At 43.0% G+C, this 25,945-nt stretch overlaps 2 protein-coding genes across 3 annotated transcripts; both read right to left on the bottom strand.

Moving 5' to 3' along the window:
- Positions 1–1,330: 1,330 nt before the first annotated feature.
- On the bottom strand, positions 1,331–17,435 carry eftud2 (elongation factor Tu GTP binding domain containing 2). Its single transcript, XM_071909277.2, has 28 exons — positions 17,299–17,435; positions 16,250–16,362; positions 15,979–16,141; positions 15,672–15,750; positions 15,063–15,138; positions 14,678–14,743; positions 14,507–14,542; positions 13,945–14,035; positions 13,763–13,845; positions 13,473–13,639; positions 13,143–13,267; positions 12,926–12,989; positions 12,704–12,794; positions 12,450–12,585; positions 11,570–11,697; positions 10,999–11,192; positions 10,789–10,900; positions 10,550–10,690; positions 10,086–10,187; positions 9,741–9,823; positions 9,324–9,410; positions 7,887–8,013; positions 6,925–7,012; positions 6,373–6,491; positions 5,961–6,055; positions 5,224–5,377; positions 2,404–2,511; positions 1,331–1,981 (listed from the first exon to the last, which is right to left on the bottom strand). Exons 2-28 carry the CDS (start codon positions 16,349–16,351, stop codon positions 1,886–1,888), a joined length of 2,913 nt encoding a protein of 970 aa, XP_071765378.1. The 5' UTR covers positions 16,352–16,362; positions 17,299–17,435; the 3' UTR covers positions 1,331–1,885.
- Positions 17,436–18,848: 1,413 nt separating this feature from the next.
- phospho1 (phosphoethanolamine/phosphocholine phosphatase 1) lies at positions 18,849–22,754 on the bottom strand. 2 transcript variants are annotated; one of them, XM_071909269.2, is made up of 3 exons: positions 22,623–22,754; positions 21,455–21,542; positions 18,849–20,805 (listed from the first exon to the last, which is right to left on the bottom strand). In XM_071909269.2, the coding sequence occupies exon 3, from the start codon at positions 20,692–20,694 to the stop codon at positions 19,840–19,842; it is 855 nt and encodes a 284-aa protein (XP_071765370.1). In that variant the 5' UTR covers positions 20,695–20,805; positions 21,455–21,542; positions 22,623–22,754; the 3' UTR covers positions 18,849–19,839. The 2 variants fall into 2 exon arrangements, with proteins under 2 accessions (XP_071765370.1, XP_071765371.1); XM_071909270.2 differs by having other exon boundaries at positions 18,849–20,645; positions 22,623–22,753.
- Positions 22,755–25,945: the final 3,191 nt, after the last annotated feature.

Raw genomic sequence — 25,945 nt, 5'->3', positions numbered from 1 at the left:
TTTCATTCAACACTCTGAAACCCTGAGCATGTTTACAGTAATTGCTCAACCTATTCATTTCTCTCTCCCCCAAGCATTTTGCAAAGGGCACAGTATCCCTCGGTATCCCGCAGTGTCCCTCGTCACCGTCTACCCATGTCTGCTGAAATAAAAAAATCCCCCGTCTCCCTGGAAAGGATTGACATTCAGTCCAAATGTCAAGGCAGCCCAAGCAATTGCTGACCCCGTCCTGTCCCGTTTCTTACCTTCCCCATCCCCAACAACCCCCCCCCCCCCCCTTCGTCTACGACTGTTAGTGCCATTGGCAGTAGTGAGTGACGAGGGACTGAGCTGTTCAGATGTCAGAGTCTTCTCTAGGTGTGACAGACTCACACATCAAGTCATCACAACACAAAGGCATCATTAATTTAGCTGTGTCAGTGTGTTAGTGTAGTAAAACCCTACTTTTTACATTTAAGGAACACTATTGTGTATTAAGTGAATTCAAAGCAGTGAGTCACAATACTGTCACCATGATGTCATCACACCTTTGTTCATATTCAGACTATCAGAATTGTTTTGGGAACAGCTCTTTAAAGCTGCACTAGGCAACTTAAATACCCAGGAATCCATACCTGACATTAAAAAAAACACATAAATTTAAATAGGATGAATCTGTGGGAACTCAATTAGTGAGGATGGGACCCTGTTCTCCGTTGCAGCCCCACTTTGTGATTTAGGCTGATTAGACAGGTGTATTTTTACATAAAAATGTTGCCTAGTGCAGTTTTAAACCATGCATAAGTCTCTTATAGGACTCCAGGATCTCCAAAGTACTTCCCCGTTAGCATAAAAGATTAAAAAAAAAAAAAAATTAAGAACTCAACTGTAATCTATGCCTGCAGAAATCTCTTTGCTCCACTCCACCTTTCCATATTGTAATGGTATGAGAAATAGAACATATAGGCTTAATTTCCAGCTAAATCTGATGTTAACACCAAGCTTCTTGTCGCTGGAGTGATCTACCTTGATAGGCTGCATCATCCCTCATTTTTCCTTTCAGCCGGCCATGTGACCCCTAACCTTTGCTTCCTCTGTCCCTGCCGCGACCCATCCCAAAGCCTGTCCATCAGTCACAGCCCACACAGCGTCCCAGACAGACACGCCAATCACTCAAACCATCAGCAAAGCTCCAACATGGCACTATTCTCCACCCACAGAACTAGACAGTAAATGCCTCTCAAATCCCCTCTCCCCCATCTACAACTACATAAGGTTTCTATGTCTACATCCTCAAGAGGGAGGATTTTTTCCTGTTCTAAGAAAGAGTTGAGTACAGAACAGTGTAATGTCTTATTTGAATTACAGACATCTTTTATTCAAACGGTCATACACCAGATCAATGACATCCAGCTTCATTAAAAAAAAGTTTTCCAAGTTATCTTATTCTACAAAAACATTGAGAATTTATACATATAAAAAAATAAAATACAAGACAAAGATGAGACGCAACGCACTTCTGCAATGTTTGTCATTTAGAGCCTGTCCAGTTCACACTGAGCCTTTATAGTAGAATGCACTATGAGAAACAACTCTGCATTGAGGGGCTGTAAATTTTCAGTTTTGGTTTTTTTTTCCATTTTTTTAAAATCAAGCCAGTACCCAATGAGGCAACAGGTGATTTCCCCTTGTTACAAATCTTTCATCAATGGTAGGTTTTATGACTCCCATTACAAAAAAGGGAGACAGGAGGATTTTTCATGGCTTCTGTGCTATGGTGTCCCTATTCTGCCCCAGGTCTCCTCAAAAAATAAAAAGAAAGAGACGTAGGGAGGAGGCTGCGATGTTGACTGCAGTAGTGGGTTGGGGTGGATGTTGCACTAGTAGGGCTCCGTCCCCGAGTCTCTCACATGGGGTAGTTCAGCACCACGTCTTGTTTGGCCAGCTCCAACAACATAGGATCGTCGAAGAACTTGCTGATACTCACATCCTCGCTCAGACCCTGTGGGGCAACACACACAGGGCATCAGCCATGCAAAACGGCAAATTAACTGATACACAATACAACAAAAATTCTAAAATTGAAAAAACGATCAACTCCTTCTGCATTTAGGCTAGTTGAGAGATAAGGAATTGATATTTTACAATACTGGCATCCTGACCCCAATTTTCCATTTTTTAATTTTCAGAGAAAAGAAATCCTGACACCAATTTTTTAATTTTCCAATTGTATAACAAAAATCTGACTATCTAAAATCCCAATTTTCTATTTATCTGAGAGGCAAAAAGTTGATATTTTAGAATACTGTACCCAATTTTCAGATTTTCCAAATGTTCGTTTATAAAGAGAATATTGAACTGATAAGCGTTACACGGACCCATCTGAGACAAACCAATAGATAAATACATGGACATGAGGCTCACCTTGCGCCTGCGGGTCTTGATCATGAACTCTCTGGCCAGGTGGGGGGCGGGCTGCGGCTCCAGAGGCCTGATCACAATGCTCTTGTCCAGGGGGTCGCCGGGCACAATCTGCAGGGAAACAGTCATATTTAGAGGAAATCTTCCCATTCGTATCTAGTCGAGCACCATCCGAGATGCAAGCTGACAACATAAGAAGGTACCACGTCAAATTTGAAGCCTAAACTAGCCGAGCAGACACTTCCCATAGTAGCTTCAAACCCTTCACCAAATATCTGATTCATGTGCAAGTCTGTCCCATTGTTACTGAGTCAGGAACTTGTCCATCAACACGATGGAAAAGGCAACAAGCAAAGACCGTCACTCCTTCAGTCTGACCAACACTTCATCTGTGCAACGTTAGCATATCGAGTTTGGGCTTTTGAAATTATTTCTTAAATCCATTATCTTGACCACTAGCTGAGGCCTGGCCTTTCCTCTCCCCTTGTCATGGATCCATGATACATGCCTGCTGTGGGACAGGGGAGGGGCAGAGGAGATTGGTTAGGAATATTGGATCTTTTACAGTGGCCCTGAAGTGCTTCTACAGTGACCTTTAAAAGGCGGATCCTGGCCTGCTATCAATGAGGGGTCGCACCGGACCAAATTATAAGACCTGAACCTCAGGGGAAGATTAAAATGGGAGGGAAGGGGGAAAAAATAATCAATGGAGTGGCTGAGGCCCAATCAACAGATGGACCAAGGCCGCTAACAACAGTAATTCCACACCGTGCACATGCCAATACTGGCAGTACGTGATCAAACTACTGAGACAGAGGCACAGCGTACAATTCAGGAATTCTTATTTTATTCTTATTTTCTAGGGCAGTCAAATCAATATTTGCTAACAGGAGAAACTCTCTTCTAAAGACAGAGACAAGAAAACTACGACTCAAACTAATGATGGCATGAATCTGGAGCTGCTTCAAAGAATACAGAGAATTCATTAGGGAAAGATGGTCAAGATGACTGGTAGAGCACCCAGGGGTGTCTTCTGGGGAAAATGACAACATTACTATAAAAAAAAAAAGCCCATTTGGGTATAAAAAAAAAAATAGAAGATCCTGTGGTTCCATGAAATGACAAAATGGAAACAATGTTTTCCACATTTTTTTGGGTTGTTGGGTTGTGGTGATCTTTCTAGCTTCTTCCATCAAACCCAACATCCATGGTTTTCAGTGGTTAGCGAGGTCAGATCAATTCAAGCCTGCCCGCGCAGCTCTTATGGGGGAAGGGCCACGTTATTGATCAACTACAACCTTTTCTCCAGTGATTGGACAAACATGTAATTGCATAATTCATATACACTATCTCATCCACCACTCGCAGCTCCACCCCAAGAGGAAAAAGCCTGTATGAACAATTAAAAACTCTTTTCTTTTTCCTTCCGACAAATAACCTCGCTGTAAAGTATGAATCTACCCTGAGCAGAGTTAATTAATTTTACCTGACACAGCTATGGAGAGTGCCAACACACAGGTCAAACATGGGGGGGTGGGGTGGGGTGGGGAGGTGGGGGGGACTGGGGGGGGCAGAGACAACCACACTGTACATAAAACTTGCTGACTCAACACTCCACTCTACTCCACATCAAAAGTAATTTAGCCAGAGTGGCAGACATGAGCACAAGGCTGGTCACTCTGCTACGCAAGCTGTGTATGTGAATGTGAGTGTGTATGTGTGTGTGTGTGTGTGTGTGTGTGTGAGAGGGGGAGAGAGCAAAAGGAAACAAAGTCTCTCCCATTTACTGACACAAAAGCTCTGTTCAGACAGCAGGCAAATCAGATTTGTTTCTCAGATCTGCTGTTTAAGGCCGACTGTCCACACTGCAATTCACATGGGAGCAGGTCGGATAAGTGCGTTTCAACGATATCATTTGCTGTCGTTACGAACACTGGTTGCCATAGTAACGACGCAGGCGTGCACGTGTTTTCTATCAAACAAGGATCCGGGTGTCAGCAACAAGCCAGTGACATGGAAGTTTCACCGTTGCTTATTCAGACTTTTTGCAGAACGTATCGGACGCACAAGACGAGACGACACGACACCAACGTCTCTTCTCTCTTCTTGATGCAACGTGTGACATCATATACGTGTCCTACGGGGAGTGATGAAAAAAAAAACAAAAAACACTTGAAATCCGATCCGAGTGCTCAGACTGAGTTGCATTTTTTTGTTTGAATCGCATTTCAAACCACCTACGAATGTGGTCTGATCTGGCACTATCAGATTTTTACTGTTCAGAAAATATCCACATCTAGATATGATTTAGCTGGATTACTTTTACAGCCGACATTAAAATGTGTCTTCGGTGTTCACATGAAAATCACATTTCTTCTTCATCAAAACAGATTGCCACAAGCGTCACTTCCTCTTGTTATATTTATGTCCTTTAAAATTTACAGTAACACCACGTCTCCCTTTCCATCCACGAGTATCGACAAGCCATTTTTCACGAGCATGTTCCAATCCAAGCTGCCTGCTATCTGTTTGATTTGCATGCGTTTCCATTTTTGGATCTGTGCTTTATTTCTCTTTCTTTCTTTCCATTTATATAGTTGTTATATGTGGATTGGAGATGCATTGTTATTACTTTGTTATTAATGTGGCAAGATCCATCTCTGACTCCCTCCAGATGTGGTTTGGATAATCAGATCTTCAATGGATCATAGGTGCATTTACACCTGGTTTTAATGCGGTTTTGCTCGACGAGATTCCAATCCGATCACCCAGGTTAACGCCAGACGGAAAGCAGGTTTACGTCTACACATCTTTACATCTCACCTGCCAGTGGTGGAACACCGACAGGGCGAAGGCCTGTCCCTGTGTGTGTGTGCGAAGGTCCGTCTCAAAGCCAAAGGAGTCGATGGCCGGGATGAAAGCCTTGATGGTGTAGAGAGGAGACCCTGGGATGGGGGCATCCTGGGTAACGTGACCCCTGTTTTAGGAGACAAACAGAAAGACAGGACCAAATCAAAAACAAAAACAAAACAAAAAACCTATCATTTTAAGGTGACCAGTAGGGCTTTGACTAACGATTATTCTCATTATTGATTAATCTATTGATTATTTTTTCCATTAATCGACTAATCATTTAGTCTATAAAATGACAAAAATAATGACTCATCACAAATTCTCAGAGTCCAAAGTGATTCTTCAAATTTCTTACTTAGTCTGACCAGCAGCCAAAAACCCCAAAGTATTCATTTTATAATGATATGAAACTGATAAAAGCAGCAAATCTTAGCATTTGTGAAGCTGTAACCAGCAAATGTTTGTTGTTATTTTTACTTGGGAAATGAAAAATGAAAACTAAAATGATAAATCAATTATCAAAATTAAATTTTCTTTCTATCCACCGACTAATCGTTTAATCGACAAATCGGTTCAGCACTAGTGACCAGTACTTTGTGTTGAGCCTAATGGAATTGATTCTAAGTTCATGGTGTTGAGCCAAACTTCATCTATTAAATGCCTGTCTGAGTTGATAATAGACATCAGGATAAAGAGAGCGGACAAACCTTCTCCGAGCCAGAACTGTGTAGACAGCGGATACACAGTCAGCAGGAGCCTGAACCTCCACAAAATAATACGGCTCCATCAGCCTCGGAGTGGCCTGGGACACAAAGACCACACATTACAGTGAGAGGACAAAAGCCTGGAGAAACAGTATGGCTACGCTGTATAAAGTTGACCCAAGGATTTATGATAACAGCAGGTGTGGATAATGAAAGAGCAAAAGGGAGATGAGGAAAGAAGCCAAAAAAGTGAAAGAGGAATGTTATCGCGCTGCAATTAAAAAAGAAGGCACGTCAGCGAAATCCACGACCGTAATCATGGTAATGGAACATTAGAGAAAGTGAGGATGAAAGGGAAGTCCGGGGGAGCTAATGGAAGATGGGGAGAAGAATGGGACTGGGGGAGTGATCTCACCATGAGGAAGGCGGAGTACACCACTCTCCTGGCTGTGGGGATGACCTGGCCTCCTCCTCGGTGGAGCGGCTCCTGGGCGATGACGGCATCCAGGATCTTAAACTTGACGTTCCTGATGGCTAAGAAGAGAAAAATGGCTTGGTTTTCTTTGTGCTGAATATTGTAATGGCGCTATGAATAGCAGCTTTTTCTACATAATTTCTTTTTCAGCACTTAGAAAATGTCAAAAAGACGTGGGGGTTGGGACCTTTGGAGAGGCGGCATTTAGTAGCTATGGTCCTATATGTTGGAATAGTGTCCCAGAGGATCTGAGGAAAGTGGATAATATTAATATCTTTAAACGCCAGCTCAAAACCTTCCTTTTTGCTCTGGCTTTTAACTAGGTGCGTTTTTATCTGTAACTGTTCTGTGCATTGGTCTCTATTACTGTAACCTGTCCATTTCCTGTCTTATCTACTGCACTGGGAATTTGTCTGAAAAGTGCTCTAGAAATAAAGTTTTGATTAATTGAATTGGATTAATGCTTGGAATTTGCTTGAAGGCGGCACTCACGCTCATCACACAGAGGCCCCTCCCTGGTGCCCCACTGGAAGCCCTGGACGATGCTGTCTTTGACCGAGCCGAGCAGCGCCTTGTCCACCTACAGAGGAAAAACACACACATGCAGAGTGGGTTAGGAGAGCTGCGGTCCCCCCTCCTCCTGCTGGAACAACAGAGGGCTGGTCACCTGAGGGTGCTGGGCTCTGGTGGGACTTGGTACAGAAAGCAAGGCCTCACACACATCAATAGCCTAGTGTGGTGTGCACCCCAGTAAATAAGTGAAATGTGAGTTTTGTGTCCAGTCATTTTTCCCCAATTTCTAATGTGCTACCTACCTGCAGTCCAAAGACATGCGGGTCAGGTGAATTGAAGACCTAAATTTTCCATAGGCACGAGTGTGTTTGTGTGTAGTATGGTATATGATGTATATAATCTAGTAAAAAGATGTATATGACGTAGTATATGATGTATAGTATGTATATAATGTAGTTAATGATGTGTATGTATAGGATGTATATCATGTGTATAGTATGTACAGTACATATGATGTAGTATGTATATGACTGTATATGATGCTATGTAAAGCCCTTTGAGACTTGCTTGTGATAAAGGGCTATATAAATAAACAAGACTAGACTCATAGTCATATTGGATGATTTTTTTTGGCCTTGGGAATTTTTTGTGATTTCTTTCACATCTAATCATCATCAGAGATAAATTGTCAGCTGTGCTGCAGTTACAAAGAAGTGTGTGGCTCTAGACATTCGGAGTAGGTCCTGACAAGCAGTTAATCAATAGCTTTCTGCACTTCTCCTACCGAGCAGGTGTCCAAGATCTGACACTTCACATACATACTCTAGCTCTGTTACTAGAACCAACAATCTAACACAAAACATCAGCTTAAACCTTTCTAGAGACAGACCCTCGGCCCAGTTTAGCAGTAGTCCGACCCCCCAGCTGATACAACAGCTCACCTCAGAAGGCAGGGTGTCGTCGACGAGGATGTTTGGTCCCGTGGTGTCGGGACCGAAGGCCCAGATAGACCTAGCGGCCAGCAGATCCCAGTCGTACTTTGTCTGGAAAAACTCTCCCAGCTTCTTCCTGCCATGAGGGAACAGGACAGCGACTGGTTGAAACAAGGTTAGGACATTACGGCGGTTGGAACATTATGGAGATTGGTGGATAGGGGGGCAGAGGGGTTAATGGAAGAGGAGAAATAGAGCGAAGGTTCAGTTTAATGGTGTGTGAAGTATGTCACATCTCTGGCATTGCTGCACCATGCTGGCAACGCTGAGCCCAGATGGCCTCACAGATGAGCTGAGTACTGAGAGCAGGCCGCTCCCCACCAGAACACAAAACCCTGCATGTTCTTGCATGTAATGGGGATGGGAAATTGAATGCATGCTTCAATGCATGATTGAACTGATCAATACCAAGGACGTCAATTTACAGGGCATGTATTTAATACGATGCACAGAACGGTTAGCAGGCTGTAAAAGCATCATGTCCATTACTCTCAAATATGGAAATGTTCTACCTATCATTTTTAAAAGAACATTTTAAACAAAGATTTTGTTTAGTTCGAGTTTCGTTTTACCAAAGAGTGTTCACTTCAGTTCTGAACATTCAAATCAACATTTGATGGTCTGTGTTGTTGGTTGATTGACTAAATTCAAATTATGGCACATGATGTTACACTGACCGGGTCTGTAGCATCCTATGGTTTTTAAGAGGCAATGTCTTATAGAAGTGTGAAACTTCAAATTTGGTGAGCATCCATTCTCGAAAAATGATTAAAATAATATTTTTCCTGCTTTGATTTCAGTCTGATTTTGAGGAAAGTACGTGAGAGCCAAATGAACAGAGCAATAGAGAAGACCTAATTAAAACACTACTGTTATCAAACTGTGGCACACGGTTGTCAAATCCATAACTGAAAAAGGAACTGCAACAGGCACATCAGAGTAGACACACCTTGTGGTCTATGAAAGGTAAGTAGTAGAAAATTAAGTTAACACATCTATGGATTCAAATGTATATTACCTACAATTCAAGTTATTGCACTTTTTAAATTACTACTTCGGCCCCGGGCATCACAGAATTCCTCCACCTTCTCCAATGAAAGAATTTAATTTCATTTAAGAACCAATTGCCATTCCTACATGCCTGCTCACCACTAATGGAAGGATAAATAGCAGTGAATAAACAGTCAGAACGGCTCTGAAACACGGAGATATTAATAAGCCTTGTACCAAATCAGAGCAAGGAGGGAAACAGGGTAAAACTACGGACACATTCAACATGAAAGGGAAAACACAGCTTGACTGACACGGCCATTTCGATTAATTAAAAGATCAATAAATGCTGTGTGAGTGTGTGTGGACACGCCTGGCCACGCTGTTAGATCATACCTGTTCCATGTTATTTGCACCACTTCGTTCTCGATGTCCTCAGCCAGTCCCTTCTCCAAGGGCTCTGCAATCATCGTGATCTTATTCCTGTCAATCAAATCACACAGCTGTCAATCAATCATTCGGGGACGGGGGGAGCGACTCCGCCAGAGGGAAGGACTGACTCGGGCAGACACAAGTCAGTACACAAATTTAACTTCACAACAAGAAATATAACATCCAAACTTGCAGTCTAAAAAGCAGTCCATGTCAAAACTTGAAAAGTTTGAGGAGCAGATTACTGGTGAACTGTAAGTGTGGGTTATATTGATGATCTAAGAATGTAAGCTCATTCTACATTGTGTTCATTGTAAGTCGCTCTAGATAAGAGTACCAGCTAAACGCCAAAAATGGAAAAATGTTATGTTTGGCACGCACTTCTTGTTTGGCGTTTCAGCAAAGCACTTGAGTGATGATGTCTCCACTACTGTTTCACAGAAAGTCACAACTGGGTCAGCAACCTGTGGGGGAAGATAAGCATAATTACAGAAAGAAGCCCATGATTTTATTCCAGTGAAATAACCTCAGGTCTAACAACTTTTTGTAATAATTGCCTCTTAAAAGCAAATTACGTTTGTGCACTTTGTGTGCCGTTACACCCTTGAATGTACAATAGGTATTAGGGAGATTCATTACATACCTATGGTGTATTATTGCATATTTACAATACTATTCCATGAGTTAACCCACATTTTAAAGTGAGAAAGCAGTGAGAAAAATTACCTTGATGTCGATCTCGGAGTACATCTTGCGGAGGTCGTGCATGACACAGTCCAGGTAGAGCTCTCCTGTGCCTAAGATAACATGCTCTCCAGACTCCTCCACCTGAAAGACACACACACACACACACACACACACACACACACACACACACACTCAATCATAATCTAAGCCCATCAGTAGCTGCTGAATTATTGCTTAAAAATCAGTTCTTTTGTAATGGTGGTTTTGGATTTGTTTTGGTCGACAAAACTAATTTTGAGGGCTACTGGGCAGACTAATTGCACAAAATCTACCCTCCCTTTAGACTTCAAACCTAGAAGCACTCAATGGTTTATTTAGTTTATACTGCAGGGATTTTACGAGTGTTGGGAACCTAACATAGCAAGGACTTAAGATAGACCTTAAGATACCAATTTGTTTAGATTAACATGGGGACCTATTTGAGCGAGGGTGGATGTATGTACCTTGGTGGTGAGAGAAGGGTAGCTCTTGTTGACCTTCCTCAGTCCGTCCAACATTTTAGGAAGCTCGGAGGGGTTGACGGGCTCCACGGCGATCTTGATGACTGACGCCGTGTTGAACTTGAGCGGCCTGAAGATCTGAGCCTGGCACAAAATGTTACGAGAGTTGAAACCCCACTCTTCCCCATAAAGTAATGTATTTCTAAGATCTCAAAAGGCACTTCTATCTTTTTTCTCCTCACCTCTTCATTCCCTCTGGGCTCTGTGATGGTGGCGGTCTTGACGATGGGCTGGTCACAGCCCTCGATGAGAACCCAGTTACCAGCAGGCACTCGGTTCACTTCAATTTGGTATCTGAAAAGGGTGGAGGAAGGAATGGCAGGACTTGACGCAAACAAACATCACTTTCTATTACTAGAAACAACAGAAAATCAAATCTGTCTTGAGTGTACCTGGCCACTGAGATCCAGAGGCGTCCCACGGTGCAGACCTGGGAGTCCTCCTCGTCTTCAAGGGTGTAGTTCTCTCCCAAAACCTTGACGGGCTGGCCGGCCTGGATGGTCCCGCTCAGCACCCTGCCAAACGCGTGGAACTGAACCCCGTCCTCGGTGCTGTACATCTTGGTGGTGTGGCACATCAGAGGACCCTGAGGGCGAGGGAGGCGAAGGAGGAGAGCGGGAAAGAGGGATAAGAGAGCGGGATGGGAAATAGGACAGGAAAGTCTTACCGCTGGAATGTAACATTTCTTCTCATACGACTTTAATTGGGCTTAGGCAATAAGACTTTAAAAAGGGAACTTGGAACATTGTGATCAATGTCCTTCATTGTCTTGTAGTGGCTTTTTTAACAGCTCACTCATTTCAAGCCAATTAAAACAGCCTGCTGGCTTAATTTGCAGGAGCAGCTGGAATGAAACAATTGATTTCCACTAGAAACAGATTCCACCAATTAGCAGTTAAGTCAGTGGATCTGCTTCTCACCAGCCCATAAACCAGTCTGTTGTTCCCACTCCGTCATACTCACATCAGGGTCGCATTCTGCCATGGCCTCCCCCAGGTCCGAGTCCAGGCCTCCCGTGTAGCTGTGCTCTATCTTATTCCTAGCGCCCTCTTGTGGCGATGGGATGTGATGCACGCACATGTCCACAAAGCCTGCGGGGAGAGTTCCATGCTTGAATTCAGATTAATTTATCACATTTACCAAAACCGTGACCATTTACCTTCAGTTTGCAATTATCATTATGAGCAGAAAATCGAGTAAAGCACCAGGCAGATACAGCGCCTCGGGTAGACTGCAGCAGTGAGTACAAAGGGGATTTAAGAAGAGCACTGCAAAGCGTACAATGTAATGTAAATTACTTCAATGGGAGATGCTATTAGCGTAATGAGCACAGATATGTCTTTCTACGTCACAAGTATTTCTGAATGCATCACAGTCAGAAATTGAAATTAACACCCCACCCCCAAGTGCCAAACAGTAAAAATTGTAAATCAATAAGGTCACCTGCCACATGAGCCGGTAACTATTGAGACGATAACATTTGAAAGCCTCGGTTATACAGTTTTTGGTCTTTGCCTGCTCTCAAACTATGAAACTACACTTCAAAATGCTCTCTTGTAATTTGAATTTTGCAGCACGTCATGATGAATTACAAACTTGATCCATTGTATATGTGAGTGAGGAAGCAAGTTTTAACACGCAGTAACTGATTCTATACACAAAACAGCATTGACAATGGGTAGATTGACATTTCGATAAAACAGATGTATGTTTATTATTTTGGCCAGTAAAAATTGTTCTTGGCAGATACATGTTTTAGTTTACCAGCCCTTGCAGGTGAGCCAGAAAGTTATTTTCAGACACTGGTCACACATGTAATGGCCCAGGAAGACGGGGGACGTACCAGTAAACTCTCCAAAGAAGCGATTACAGACGAGCCTCAGCAGGGGTCTAATGTTGAGCTTCAGCTCCTCTTTGGTCAGGTGGATCCCCAGCTCATCCAGAACCCTGGGGAGAGAGGTGTCCACATCCCCGACCACCTGCAGAGAGAGAGAGGACGGGGAGAGGTTCAGTCATACAGTCACAAAGGATCCTGACATATTTACCCGCTGTGTATGATATAGGATGTATATGAGCAAAATGTTAGACATGTCAAACCTGTGAAAGGATCTTGTAGAGGGGCTCCAGGACAAATTCCACAAAGCTGCGCTGGGAATTACTGTTGGGAGCTTTCTTTGTGAACTTGCGCCTGAACAGAGAGGAGAAAAGCCACAAAGACAGAAATGATGGGTTAGAAGAAAGAGGGGGATGGAGAGGATCGCTTAGTATCAAATAATAATATCAACTGATTTGGTGTTGAACTTCAAATCAGCTACTCACGTTTTGGGGTTGAAGTAAATGTCTCCCCAGAGCCTCTTGGCAAACTCATTATAGTTGATGTCACCTGCAAACCGAGGAGACAGGAGTTAGCCCTTACCTTGTTTCTCATAGTTAAAACTGATACAGTTTTGCACATACTGCTCAGGGTATAAGATGAGGGAGGGTGTGTCCTGTCCGGTGTTTATGAGCGTGTGCATGTGCAAGAGAGTTGTCTCACCATAGGTGTCCGAGTAGATCTTTGCAAAGGACCCGAGGGTGAAACAGATACTGTACTGGGAGCTGGCGAAGCACACATTCCCAAGGAGAGGAGACACCACCAAGTTCTCATCTGTGGAGTACGTGCTGAGAGGGAAGAGAACGGGCGTTTATTTTATGTCTCTGATTGTGTCAGAGCTCTTGGGGCCATTCGATATACAGCAACAAAGAAATCAACGTGGGTGGTTAAGATAGTTTCTCCTTGCATAGGAAATTAAGTGTACTATATCATACGAAACCATTAACCCTTCCCGGGCTCTTAGTTGTGGATGCAGTGGGTTCCCAGTATTACCTGAGCAAACCATTGACCTCGTCCACAATGTGGCGTAGTTTATAGTAAGCGTCTGTGGGAGGCAGCTTGAGCTCCACAATGAGCCGGTCCACCTTGTTGATGCAGATGGTGATGGCCAGACGCTCCTGGACTGCATGTTTGATCAGACGCTCCGTGTTCAGCATCACCTTGACAGAGAATCACGCAGGACTTGGTTATTATGGGAAGGCTGAAGAATCAACATGTGTGGAGGGGGGGGGCGGGGGGGCGGGATTGGAAGAATGTGAAAAAAGGAAAGAAGAGTGACTCACTCCTTCCGCTGCATCGATGAAGAGGACGATGCCGTCTGAGATCCGGATGCCAGATGTGACCTCGTCGGAGAAGTTCACATGGCCTTGGAAAGGGGACAAGAGGCATTACGTCACTTTCCGCCGTTCTATACCTAAACCCAAAACTGCATTCGCCAAACAAAGATCCAGCCAACACACAGTACCTGGAGTATCCATGATGTTGAAGAGGTAGGATTTGCCTCTGGAGTCGGGCAGGACCATTGTGACAGGGGTACTCTTGATACCGACTCCTCTCTACGGAAAAACACGAGGTAAAAAGTCACCATCTGCAGCCCTGCTCTTTTTTTAGGTAATAATTTTGCAGGGCAATATCAATCAAATAGAGCAAGGACTCAGGCCTGGATGGAAGTTATTCAGCCTGCCTGCCGTATCCCACAGTGTAATGTTCACCCAGCATTTCCAACAGTTGTCAAACTGCTTTGAGTGCATGTTGACATTGAATGAGGGAGAGGTAATGACTGATATTAAAGCAGAAGCCTGTCGTCTATCATAAAGACATGGGCCTAACATTCTCTCTTTCCAGGACTAACTAAAGTTTTCAAATGATGTTATATTCATTTATTCATTCTCTCATTGTCCATGTTTCCATGGCTACAACCTTTTGGCTTTCCAGGATGTGTGGGAACACCACACAATGTGCTTTAAGATGCAGTGGAAATGCAGTGGGAAATTATCATTATGCCACAGGTCAACCAAAACACTCACCTCTTGTTCTGTGAAGAGGATATCTGTGTATCGGAGCTGAAAGGGAGACAAAACACCCCGTCAGTCTCTGTTTCCATATAACCATTGAAAATAATGTCTGAGAACTGAGGTTTAAGCAATTTAATGTGTAATAAACTACAAAGATATGTAATTACTGGAAACAGTACTCACATCCACGTCATCTCTCTTCCTGATCTCTGGGTGCGTCTGTTCAATCAGGCAGTCCACAAAACAGGTCTGAATGGAATAAATGAATTCGTTAGATCCCCATAAATTAAGCATAAACCTACAGTGCAACCATTTTACTAGCATACGCCCCAAAAAATAAGCTAATGCTGCCTAGGAAACTGAAAAGGCAGCACATGTGTCATTTTCAACTTTCACAGACACTTCAAATTTCTTTCCTGTCCTTTTAAATTTTTCAACTTAAGAAGAACACATGTGCTCCTTGGCAAAATGCCACTGCAGAGACAGCAGCGTCTCCAGACAGACAGACAGACAGCTAACAAGGCGTGGGCCGGGTCCAGCCCTGCAGAGGCTCTAGGCGGTGTCTAACCTTGCCGTGGTGCAGGTGCCCACACAGGGTGACGTTACGGATCAGCTCAGGACTGTCCATCAGATCAGCGAGGAATCTGCAAAGAGGAAGGAGGGATAAGACAATGACTATGTTTACATGGACAGTACTAATCTGATATTAACCTGATTAAGACAATAGTCATAGAATAGAAATTTCCATGTAAACGGCATTTGATCTGATTATCTTAGCCCAAATAAAGTTATAGTCGTAAGCATGATCGCATTAAGACACGGAGTATTCTGATTTTAGTCGCATTATTGAAGGGCATTTTAGACATGTATACACCTTAATCAAACTATTACTCGCAACCCATGTAAACAGCTTAATTGGAAAATTGTCTTATTTAGAATAAGGCCAATAGTTGGATTATTGCTGTCTATGTAAACCTAGTCACTGTGAAAGATGTACTATGACAATTCAAATAGAAAACACAATATGAATGGAAGAAATATAATGGGAAATAGAGGAGACAATACAAACACAGCTGTTGAGTGACATTCTGGATAAATATCTGCATCTTCACACTGCAAACAAATAGCAGGAGTTCATATCCAATAAAAAAAACCAAGCAAAAAGTTGATTACATACTCCATATCATAGACAGTGGCGGGTAGCTCCTGCTCCATCAAGGTGAATTGCTTATTCTTCACAGGCTTGATGATGGGCTCTGGTGGGAGCGGAGAGAAAATATTGTCAGTATTGTGTGCTGCAGTGAATCTCTTCAGAAAATATTGTCAGTATGTCTACCTTAACTTTAGGATTGGCTCTGAGATATTAGCATTCATCACACACCAATACAGATATGTTAGTGTATGCTGATTAAATAGCCTAATAGCATTCTATGTGCTTCACTGTAAATCTGTAAATGTAAGTCACACTTTTCTCTGTTTCTGACCTGTGAGAGGTTGTGTGTCTTCCTCTTGGACGATAGTTTCCACTTCGGGCCCATAAACCTCCTCTGCTGTCGGATAGTACTTTTTATCCTCATGCAGGACCACCTCCATGCCCGGGACATCGTCATCAGCATCAGCGGGGTCATCATCATCATCTTCATCAGCCTTAACAAGGAAAGTGTTTTATTACTGTAAAATTTGTGCACACACACACACACGGCACAAACAGACAATTCCCTGGTTATAACTGTTTGTGCTGAACTCGAAGCATACCTCATCAACATCTCTGTCCTCTGCCTCCAGGTCATCATCGTCATCAGAGTCCAGCTCTGGACCGATGTAGTTTCCAAACTCATCATACAGATCAGCCTCCATCTTGTAGAGAGCTGAGACAAGGGGTGAAAGTCTGTTTATTAATGGTTATTTATATGTTAGTGGGTTTTCTAACATTAGCAAAAGCCAATATATTAACAGAGTTCAAGGCCAACAGACCAATGCATGACACACAACACTTAAGTTGAAATACTAGACCTGATGCGTGCCATTTTCTTTGGTATGTAGAGAACAACACGCCAAACTCCATGTAAAAATCTCGCAGTTTACTATTGTCTTACATATTGGCAAAAGTACACAGGTTGTAGAACATGACTTAAAGAATGAATAGTAGCTAATCTTCAATTCGGCGTGTATCCAATACACAGGGGAGCGATTACTTCCATAGGATTTCACTTAAAAACTTACAATCTTCTTCACCAAAATACACCGTGGTGGACGGTAGCGAGCAGTGTGAACCAATTCTACAAGTTGAAAATGTATTTAATTAAGTGCGACTTATACATGGGTCATTTGCATGCCGTCGCATGCAATAGACCATAACTATTCGTAACATGATATGCAAAGCAACATTAAATAGCCCGATTATTTAATGAAGTTTTGCGTGATGTTCTTTCTATACGACAACAGCACGTATGGGGGATAGGGTTTAGCTAGCAAGAACTAATATACGACTCAAGCTAATGCTAACATTGTATTTGATATATGCACCACCACACTTCAATTAATTTACAGCTGTTTTCCAAGTAACACAGAAAAGTTGAGACTGACATCTCGACCGCTTATGATCGTAATTTTTAGGAGCACACTGTTTTCAATGACTATCAACTGCTTTTGACACGTTAGCAAGGTGACTAGCATGCTAGCTAACAAGCACTGAAATGAATGACTTCAAGGCGACGTTTGAGTTGCGTTGTTGCCGAGTTTAAACGCTGTAACGATAGCTTTATGTATTGGACTGCAAGATGAAAGATGCAAAACACACTCACCTGGATTTCGTTACAATGTAGTTATCCAAATATGCTTTCAAAACACGGGAAAAGTTGGGTGTTTATTCAAAATATAAGATATAATTTTCCAAATACCGCCATGCGCACGAAGCACTAGTTCCGGCTTTTCTTACTCTATTCTTTTAATGGCGGTTAGCATCCAACTTTAAGACTCACTACCGCCCCTATTGCTGCGGCATGTGGACAACAGATAATTTTCGGTACACAGCATAATTATCCTTTCTTTCATTAAAGCAAACTAAATCCTATCACAAATCCTAGCATTTCCAAAATCCTAAAAGTGTACATTTATTTTCCAGGACATCAACAGCTTTATCCCTTCTCACCCAAACAAGAACTGGAACCCAAATACCAATACCAAATTGAAGTATGTCAGTTGTGGGTCACATAATAAAATTGGATGACTAAGGACCCTTGAAGGTGTTCTGGCAATAATATACGTTGTAGGATTTGCCTATATCGCCGATAGATTTTTGGATTTGCCTGTATTGCCTATAGATCTCTCTCTCTTTGTGTGTGTGTGCGTGTGCGTGCGTGTGCGTGTGCGTGTGTGTGTGTGTGTGTGTGTGTGAAACGAAACGCTTATAAACAGCCTACATGAAAATTGAAAAGTGCCTAACAAAATTATATATAATATGCAGGCCTATATATAGATCTGTGTCTGTGTGCGTGTGTGTTCAGTCTGATTTCATATAATTTAGTCCAGTAAATTTAGGTTTGGTTTTTAGTTCAGTCTACATTACTCAAGTTTAATTTTGTCTAGTTAGTTTAGCTGCATGCAATTCCCATAGTGCTGAACATTAAGAAATAGTTTCAACTGGCCAGATCAGGGGCAGCAAATGCATGTAAATGTCTAGAAATGTGGGCATTTTCAGAGATAGAAACTTAGTTATTGGCATTATTGACACATGAAATAAACATTTTGAAAAATCAAATTTGACCCTCAGGTGAAGATCTATTTGTAGAGCAGCATTAATAGGGAAACCAAATGGGAAACCAAATAGGGAAACCAAATGTCACACGAAACCTTATAATCCCACGGTCCCAAATTCTCTTTCTGAGGCCCTTCAAGCCTTATTGCTCAATGTTAGCCTTACTTCAGAAACTTTTTTAATTCATCATTACACATATAGTTTACTAATTTGTATAAATCAGCGTTGACTTCTCATGGATTTCAGTCATTGTCTTGTCATGTCACTACACTGGATCACCCATCTGGCATTTTTGCATGACATATGGATGAACATAATGGATAGAGCCAGATAGGAGGCTTAGCCAAGAACTATTACCTTCAGACCCCAGGGAAGAGGGCATGTGCATCTTATCAGACAGTGGTAAACAGGTAGATTGGCTGGTGGTTGATGAATATGTATAATAATAAGTATTAAATGTTCAGTGTGAAATGTGGCCTGCCTTGGCTAGCTGGGTTACAAAAGGCAGCATGTTATATGTAAGCAACATGCTTTCTGAATTGATCTTTGTCAATGATGTGTAACGAGGTTTGACAGTAAATTCAGACACAGGCAGCATTTCAGTTGATGGCTTTATTCCTGCTGGTGTTAATAGATTCCTAAGTAGGCCTGGCCTACAAAGTAACAACACAAAACAGACGGATAAACAAGTAACATACAAACATACACATTTAAACAATACTCATACATTTTCAAATTATAGATTGATTCTTCTCTGACACATTTGTTGATATAAATACTGTAGTTTGGTCATCTTGGGCTTATTGAAATCCCCACTGAGTATTCAGACCTACCATCAGATGGCAGTGTTACTCTAATTTCATTTACGTAGTTAATTTAAGACTTGACATTTAAAAGAAGTGCAATTTATAAAACACACCCTATTGCTCTCTCTATTATTCAATAGCAACCCATCAGTTGGTTGTCATTATTATTGTACATAAGGAAATATTTTTGTTTTTAACATATTAAGGCAATTAAAAAGGATTGTTGCCCTACTGACCCAGTTTAACACTTGATAAAAAGTAATGAGGCTTTTGCCGAAGCATATGAGGGGATCTTCACTTAAAACAAAACAAAATAAAATACACTCACTATCACCTATTCAGTTAATGATTACCATATCCTTTTCTTCCACATCATTCCATATATCATAGCATTGGATTAATCAGTACTGTCCTGATACAGTGAATAACAGTGACAGCGGCAGCTGGCTGGTCTCCATAATAATTAACCTGGTGATGTTGTTAAGGGCCTCTGTCTGCAGAGTGACCTCTGGACCAAAACGTGAGAAGCTGGACTGGGACAGGGCTGGATGGCACAGAGCCAAGCCGGGGGAACAATGTTGTTTATTCACTGAGCAGACAACTTTATTGTTTTATAGCTTTTGAAATGAGTGTGATCATCAGCTTGTGTGGGATTGTACCTGAGAATATAGCTCCAAGTGTCTTGATATGTGTGTGTGTGTGGCAGTGTAGGTCTACATTACTAAATCTGGCCCCTTATCCCCTATATCTCTCTCCTCTGTGTTTCCTCCACCTCTTCACTTCTACTCTGCCACCAGCTTCCTGAGACGCTGCACCACCTCCTCCGCGCTGACCCACGGCACCGTGACAGCCTTGAACTCCCCCGGCATGGCCTCGTGGGTCTCCGTGATCAGCCGGTGCATGGGGAAGTCCCGCCGCGGGAAGGCCACGTCCCGGGGCCCCAGGGCCAGCGCCGGGCAGAAGTCGTTGGCACCGTCGCCCACGTAGAAGACCCTCTGGTACGGCCGGCCGCGCTCCTGCGTCCTGCGGGTCACGTAGTCCCGCACCACCGCCTGCTTGCACATGTTCTCGGGGCACCGCTGGCAGTCGTGGGAGTGGAAGGGGCGCAGCACCAGCCGCCCGTCCTTGTTGAAGGTGGCCGGGTTGGTGAAGACCCTGTGGAAGAGCTGGCGGGCCCCCGCCCGGCGGAGCCACGACTCGATGAAGAAGGAGTTGGCGTCGGACAGCAGCACGATCTCAAAGTCCTGCGGCGGGCGCGTGCGGAGGAACTGGAAGAGGGTCGGCATGCCCGGCGTGGCGGGGATCTTCTCCATGACGGCGCGGATGTTGCTCTCGGTCACGCCCTGCTCCGCCAGGTAGGCCAGCACGCGCTGCATGTACTCGTTGTAGCGGCCGGGCTGGTAGGTGTCCTTCAGCCAGCCCGGCAGGTGCTGCCCCGGGGCGGTCTGCACCACCATGTCATCGCTGGTCTCGTCCACGATGGTCTCGTCAAAGTCGAAGAAGATGAGGAAGCGCTTGTCGGAGGAGATCTGGGCCGAGTGGGAGGCCATGTTTTCTGAACGTCTGGATCGCGGGGGTTCCTCCTCGCCTGGGGGATGGGGTGGGACATAACAGCAGTTGAAGATAGAGTCCCCCATGACTGACTGTGCCACACCTGTTACTGTTGCCAAGTGGCATCAAAACACTCCACTCCTGCTCCCCCGCTCTCCAGCATCCCACGCAAGGTGGAGGCTACCAAGGTTGGCCTTCTGGGAAACATTAGTGTATAAATAGACAGGGAGGGGGGAGTGATGGAGACAGAATCATAGGGACGGATTTAAGATGAGAAATAGACAAAACTACTGACATAATTTGGATATTATCAGAATCAGACGAGGGCATGGGAAAAAAAAAAAAAAAAAGGTAGCGAATAACAGCCTGCAGCCTTTTTCAACCTGGAGGAATCAAGACAGCATCCAGCAGGCGGGTGGGGTGGGGTGGGGTGGGGGTGCTGAGCCACATCAACATACCCCAACAACTAGGGGTGAAAACTATAAAACTATTGTGAAATGTGATTATAACATTAACAGGATTATCCCGTTTACAGCCCCAAGGTAACCATGCTCTATGCCCCCCCCCCCCCTTCTTCATGAGTGCAAATTTACAACTGAATTACAAATGTATCTACATTTGTAATTCAATTAAATTCCTGGGCCCATGTGCCCTCCATGGCCTGTTGGTAATCCAGACATCAGTGTGATGAATAAACACAGTGGCTCCTGTGACCTCTAATTCAAAGGTCAAGCAAGCAAGCAAGCAATCAACCATAAATGACATGAACTGATTAAACCCTATACATATAATATATACAGGTTTATAGAGGATGCATACAGCATATTCCGCTCTGTAACACTATACCTTTAATAGTCGGTGTGTCAGCAGTGGATCTCTGGTCTCAGGCAGCACATTACCCAGATCCCAAGCAGGCTTCAAACTGTAAGGCAGCCTAAAAAGCATGGGGGGAAAAACCGATTTACTCAATACAGAATCGCACGAGACAACAACGTGTGACAACATTGTGCTTTCACATGAAAATTACGTTGCAGAGTAGCAGTTAGTTCCAGAAAAATCATCAATCTATCCACTGTTATAAGAACTATAGTAGCTACTTCTATATTAGCACTACAGTAATCCCACAATATAGGAATATTACAGGTATATTATAGTGATGCCACCACTACTGAATCACACTACAAGCACCCACAGGATTTTATAGGAATACGAATATTATAACCATAGGAGATAAAAATGAATGACACTAATTATGTATATATACATATATATATATATATATATATATATATATGTATGTATATATACATAATTAGTGTCATTAATATAATAATAAATGCGTATCCATATATATATATATATATATATATATATATATATATATATATATATATATATATATATATGGATACGCATTTATTATTATTGTTTGCATTTATTTGCATTTAGCACTGTCTCTATAGTTTTATATTATGTACATTACCTTTATTTTTTATCTTATTACCTCTTCTCTTTATTATCTTCTGTACTTATTTTCCCCTGGTACTGTTCTGCCAGTTGCTGCTGTGGCACCCGAATTTCCCCAAGGGGATTAATAAAGTGATATCTTAAGTATGATAAGATCATTATAAACTCGCTATTTAGTAGCACAGACACACTATATGTCCATATAGGGATAATATCATAATATTACAAAGATAGTATAGGAGATTTAAAAAAATACCATAAAGTAGGATACAATAAGGACAATATAGGTCACTAATTAGTAGCCTACCACAGAACCCATAGCAATCAAGCAATCTAGGTTATTTTTCGGAAGGGCAATTTTCAAAGAAATGCCAAACAATGAGATCAGGTAACCCTGCCTGAAAATAATTTGTCAGTCTGCCAGCTGGTCTTGGTCCAGCCCGCAGACACACAACAACAATAATGCAGTGCGCCTATAGCTTACTCAATGGAACAAAGTTGGATATTTTTTTACTGGCTTAGGCTACAAAAGAGCAAAATATATCACCGGAACTGGATCCGTCGCACAAGGTCCACAAGCTGTTCCCGGTCAGCTCCGCTCGGGTCTCTAAGAGAAGAGAGATTGTCCCGGTTCTCCGGTGGGACGCGTGGTTTTATGTGACCGTCAAAACCGCCGGTGCTGCTGGGGACGTGACCGCGCCTCAGAGCCCGCCCATTTAATAGTACCGAGCGCGTTCACGGTCTCTCCAGGAGGGAAGGAGGGGAGGAAGCATTGTGCATGTCATCTCAGCAGAGTGGAAAAGGAAGAAAGGAAGGAAGGAAGGGAGGGAGGGAGGGAGGAAGGGAGGAGGGAAAGAGATAAAGAAATAAAAAAAAGAAAGAAATAAAAAAAGAACGAAATAAAGAAAAGAAAGCAGATGGATAAGGAGAAAGTATACAGTTGCCTTCCTGAATATAGGCCTAATGTATCAGCCAGCAGACAAGTCAGGCGACTGTCTCAATATTTGCCTTGCCTTCACTTCTACAGCTAATAAGCTTAATACCACTGAAGTACCACAGAAGACCAGAGACAGGCTGCAAACATATATGCTCACAACACCGTCCCAGCTGGCAGCCACCCATTTCCAGTGGAGCTGTACAAAGCTGTGACACTGATTGTGGGGTGGGATGAACTCTTGTCTCGCTTCTGGGTGTGACGTTGTTCATGTTTTCTCCTGAACAGATCTGGGTCAAATAATATCTACAAGTGCCATGCCTTTTATGGTTTGTTTTAGCCTACTTTGCTGCCCGATGGCTAGAAGTTCAGACAGTCACTGGAAAACATCTGAATAATCTAGATTTACCGGTTCAACCCACCTGAGGCACTGAGGAGCAGCAGGGCGGCCTAGTGGGTAGAAAAACTGTCCTAAAACTGGATGACCCCCCCCCCCCCTCCCCCTCCCCTTCCCCTGCTGAAGTGTCTTTGAGCAAGACATTGTGTATCCATACCAGCTCCAGGCATGCTGACCTCTGACCTCCTTTTTAAGTGGCAAAAGACAGTTTCACAACAGGGATAAATACAGTGTCACACATTCCATTATTTCAAATCTGAAACATGGTGGCGTTTCCCCTCGACTAAACGCAGCAAAACATTTGCGTTGATGCCGGTTTCTTGTTTCTCCGCCACACAGTAGACAAAACCTTGCGAAAACATTTGTGATAAATGAACCGCACAGCAACTTTTTAGATTGGTGAAAACATGCCTGAAAACACGCCGCGCTCCCCTCCTCTCCTTATCTGCCTGCTGACAGACGCAGCCTCCCTCCCCTCCTCCTGCCTCTCCACCATAAGGCGTAATGACTAACAGCTGGGGCGGCTGACTATTTTCAAACCCAAATGGGAATGTAGATGTACAGACGGTGTGTTATTATCTCCTCTCCTCCGCTCGTGAAGTGAGCCTCGGTACCTGACCACCCACTCACCAGCAGTGAGTCACTCACACTTTCCTCTACCGATCGGCCCGCTCTGCCACCCTACATAGGATTATGTGACTCACCGGTGCTCCGCTTGAACCATTACCTGCCTATGGTGATGTTGAGCACACAGCAATTTAGGAGGTATTCTAGCAACAGCAAATGTCTTTACACGCTCTTGCAAGAGGCGTACTCTCTTAATGTGTCAAATCGGTGCCACGGATACTCGAACCATATGTTGTTTGCAAAGAGTCTGAAAGGGTACGAAATTATGTGCAACTCTCGGCTCGTAGGTGTGATATAAAACAGTCAATAAAAAGCCGACCAGTACTTCTCTTCCCTTTGTCACGTAGATAAAAAAAAAAAAAGGTGCTAAAATGAAGATATTTCACCGTCTCAAACCTCCACCTCCACACAACTGCTCATCTGTAGAATTTACCTGAGAAGCATTATAAAAAAGACTGGAGGTGTACTTGACCTAATTTATCCAAATAAACAATAAACAACTGGAGAATCCCTGATAAAAGCCAGTGATGTTTAAGGTCACTGCCCTGTGAAAAGAAACACACTTAGACTGACTGCAAGGCTCTCACAGATCACCAGAGTTCAACTGCACGAATATACCGTAAACGCTATAAAAAGAAGAATTGGAAAAAGTACCAGGCGGGTTTGGGGTGGGGAGGGGGGGTTGGGGGGGGGGAGTGATGTCAAAAGAACAGGAAGTGGTCAAGAAGAAGAGGACCTAAAACTTCCCTGCAGTCAATAAAAGGCTGAAAAAATAAAATAAAGAGGTCAGAGCAGCTGAGTCCTGAGTATCATGCGTAACCAAACACAAGGTCTTTGTCTGGGGAATTATGCCATGGCCTGACCCTGCCAAGGCTCGAGGCTGTATCAAAGGAAGAACCCACTGAACCTACATAGTAAACTAATGGCCCTCCACCAAATAAATCTGTGTCATTACAACAGCCAGCTGGAATTACATCTGGAATGCAGTTTGTCAGAAAACGAAGAGCAACTTGGTGGCTAACTGTCGAGTCGAACCCTTTGACCCACTTTCACAAAACATAGTTCACAATTCCACATTTCGCTGCTTTCCGTGTTTGATCACTTGCTCCTCGTTCAGCTTTAGTTTGCCACTGTTCACGGTACTGTTCAAACAAACAGTACATTTGAAGATAAAGAATGGCACACAAATATGTGATAATCATGGCTACTTGTTTTTACTTCTCAAAGTTAGCAGAGTCAGTTAAATGTACATTATCAAAAAAGGCCCAACATTTCCATTTCTCCTCAACCTCCAGAAAACTTACAAAAAAAAAAACAAAGACAACCCAGGACATTATAAAGCTGCACATTTTGTACCAGATACAATAATAAAATACGCAATGCTACATTAAGTGGTTAAAAATACAAAGGGGAAAAAGTATATTGATTTTTTTTAAAACATCTTTAAAGAATATACAATGTTATTTTTTTCTTAACTAGCCAAGAATTTTAGTAGAAAGTGCATTCTATACAACAAAGAAAAGAGGAGGAGAATCATACAGCAAACTGAAAGAAACAACAGGGACACGGCAGAGAAGAAACTCGGTGAGAACACAAAACGAAAGAATGTATTTCAGATGAAGCTTGGAGGGGCTAGTGTAAAATCACCAAAGCAGGAGGAACATTCACACTTTTTTGGGGGGGGGGGGGGGGGGGGGGGTCCCATATCGGAGCAAAAGTATATTTCTTTTAAAAAGTAGAAAATAAAACAATATTATGCACAGACTAAAAGAAATGTCCTTCGCTTGCTATGGTCCCTTCCACACTACCCGCCTCCACTCGGGATTCTCCTCCTTTTCCTTGCCTAAAAACATCCGCTCATCAAAGTCATCACCACCATCCTCTCCCATGCAGCCAAAACTTCACTCTCTTC

The sequence above is a fragment of the Centroberyx gerrardi genome, chromosome 7, assembly GCF_048128805.1.
Source record: "Centroberyx gerrardi isolate f3 chromosome 7, fCenGer3.hap1.cur.20231027, whole genome shotgun sequence".
Taxonomy (NCBI): Eukaryota; Metazoa; Chordata; class Actinopteri; order Beryciformes; family Berycidae; genus Centroberyx; species Centroberyx gerrardi.
The sequence above is the reverse complement of the archived record's forward strand: the minus strand, read 5'-3'. Positions and strand labels throughout refer to the sequence as shown.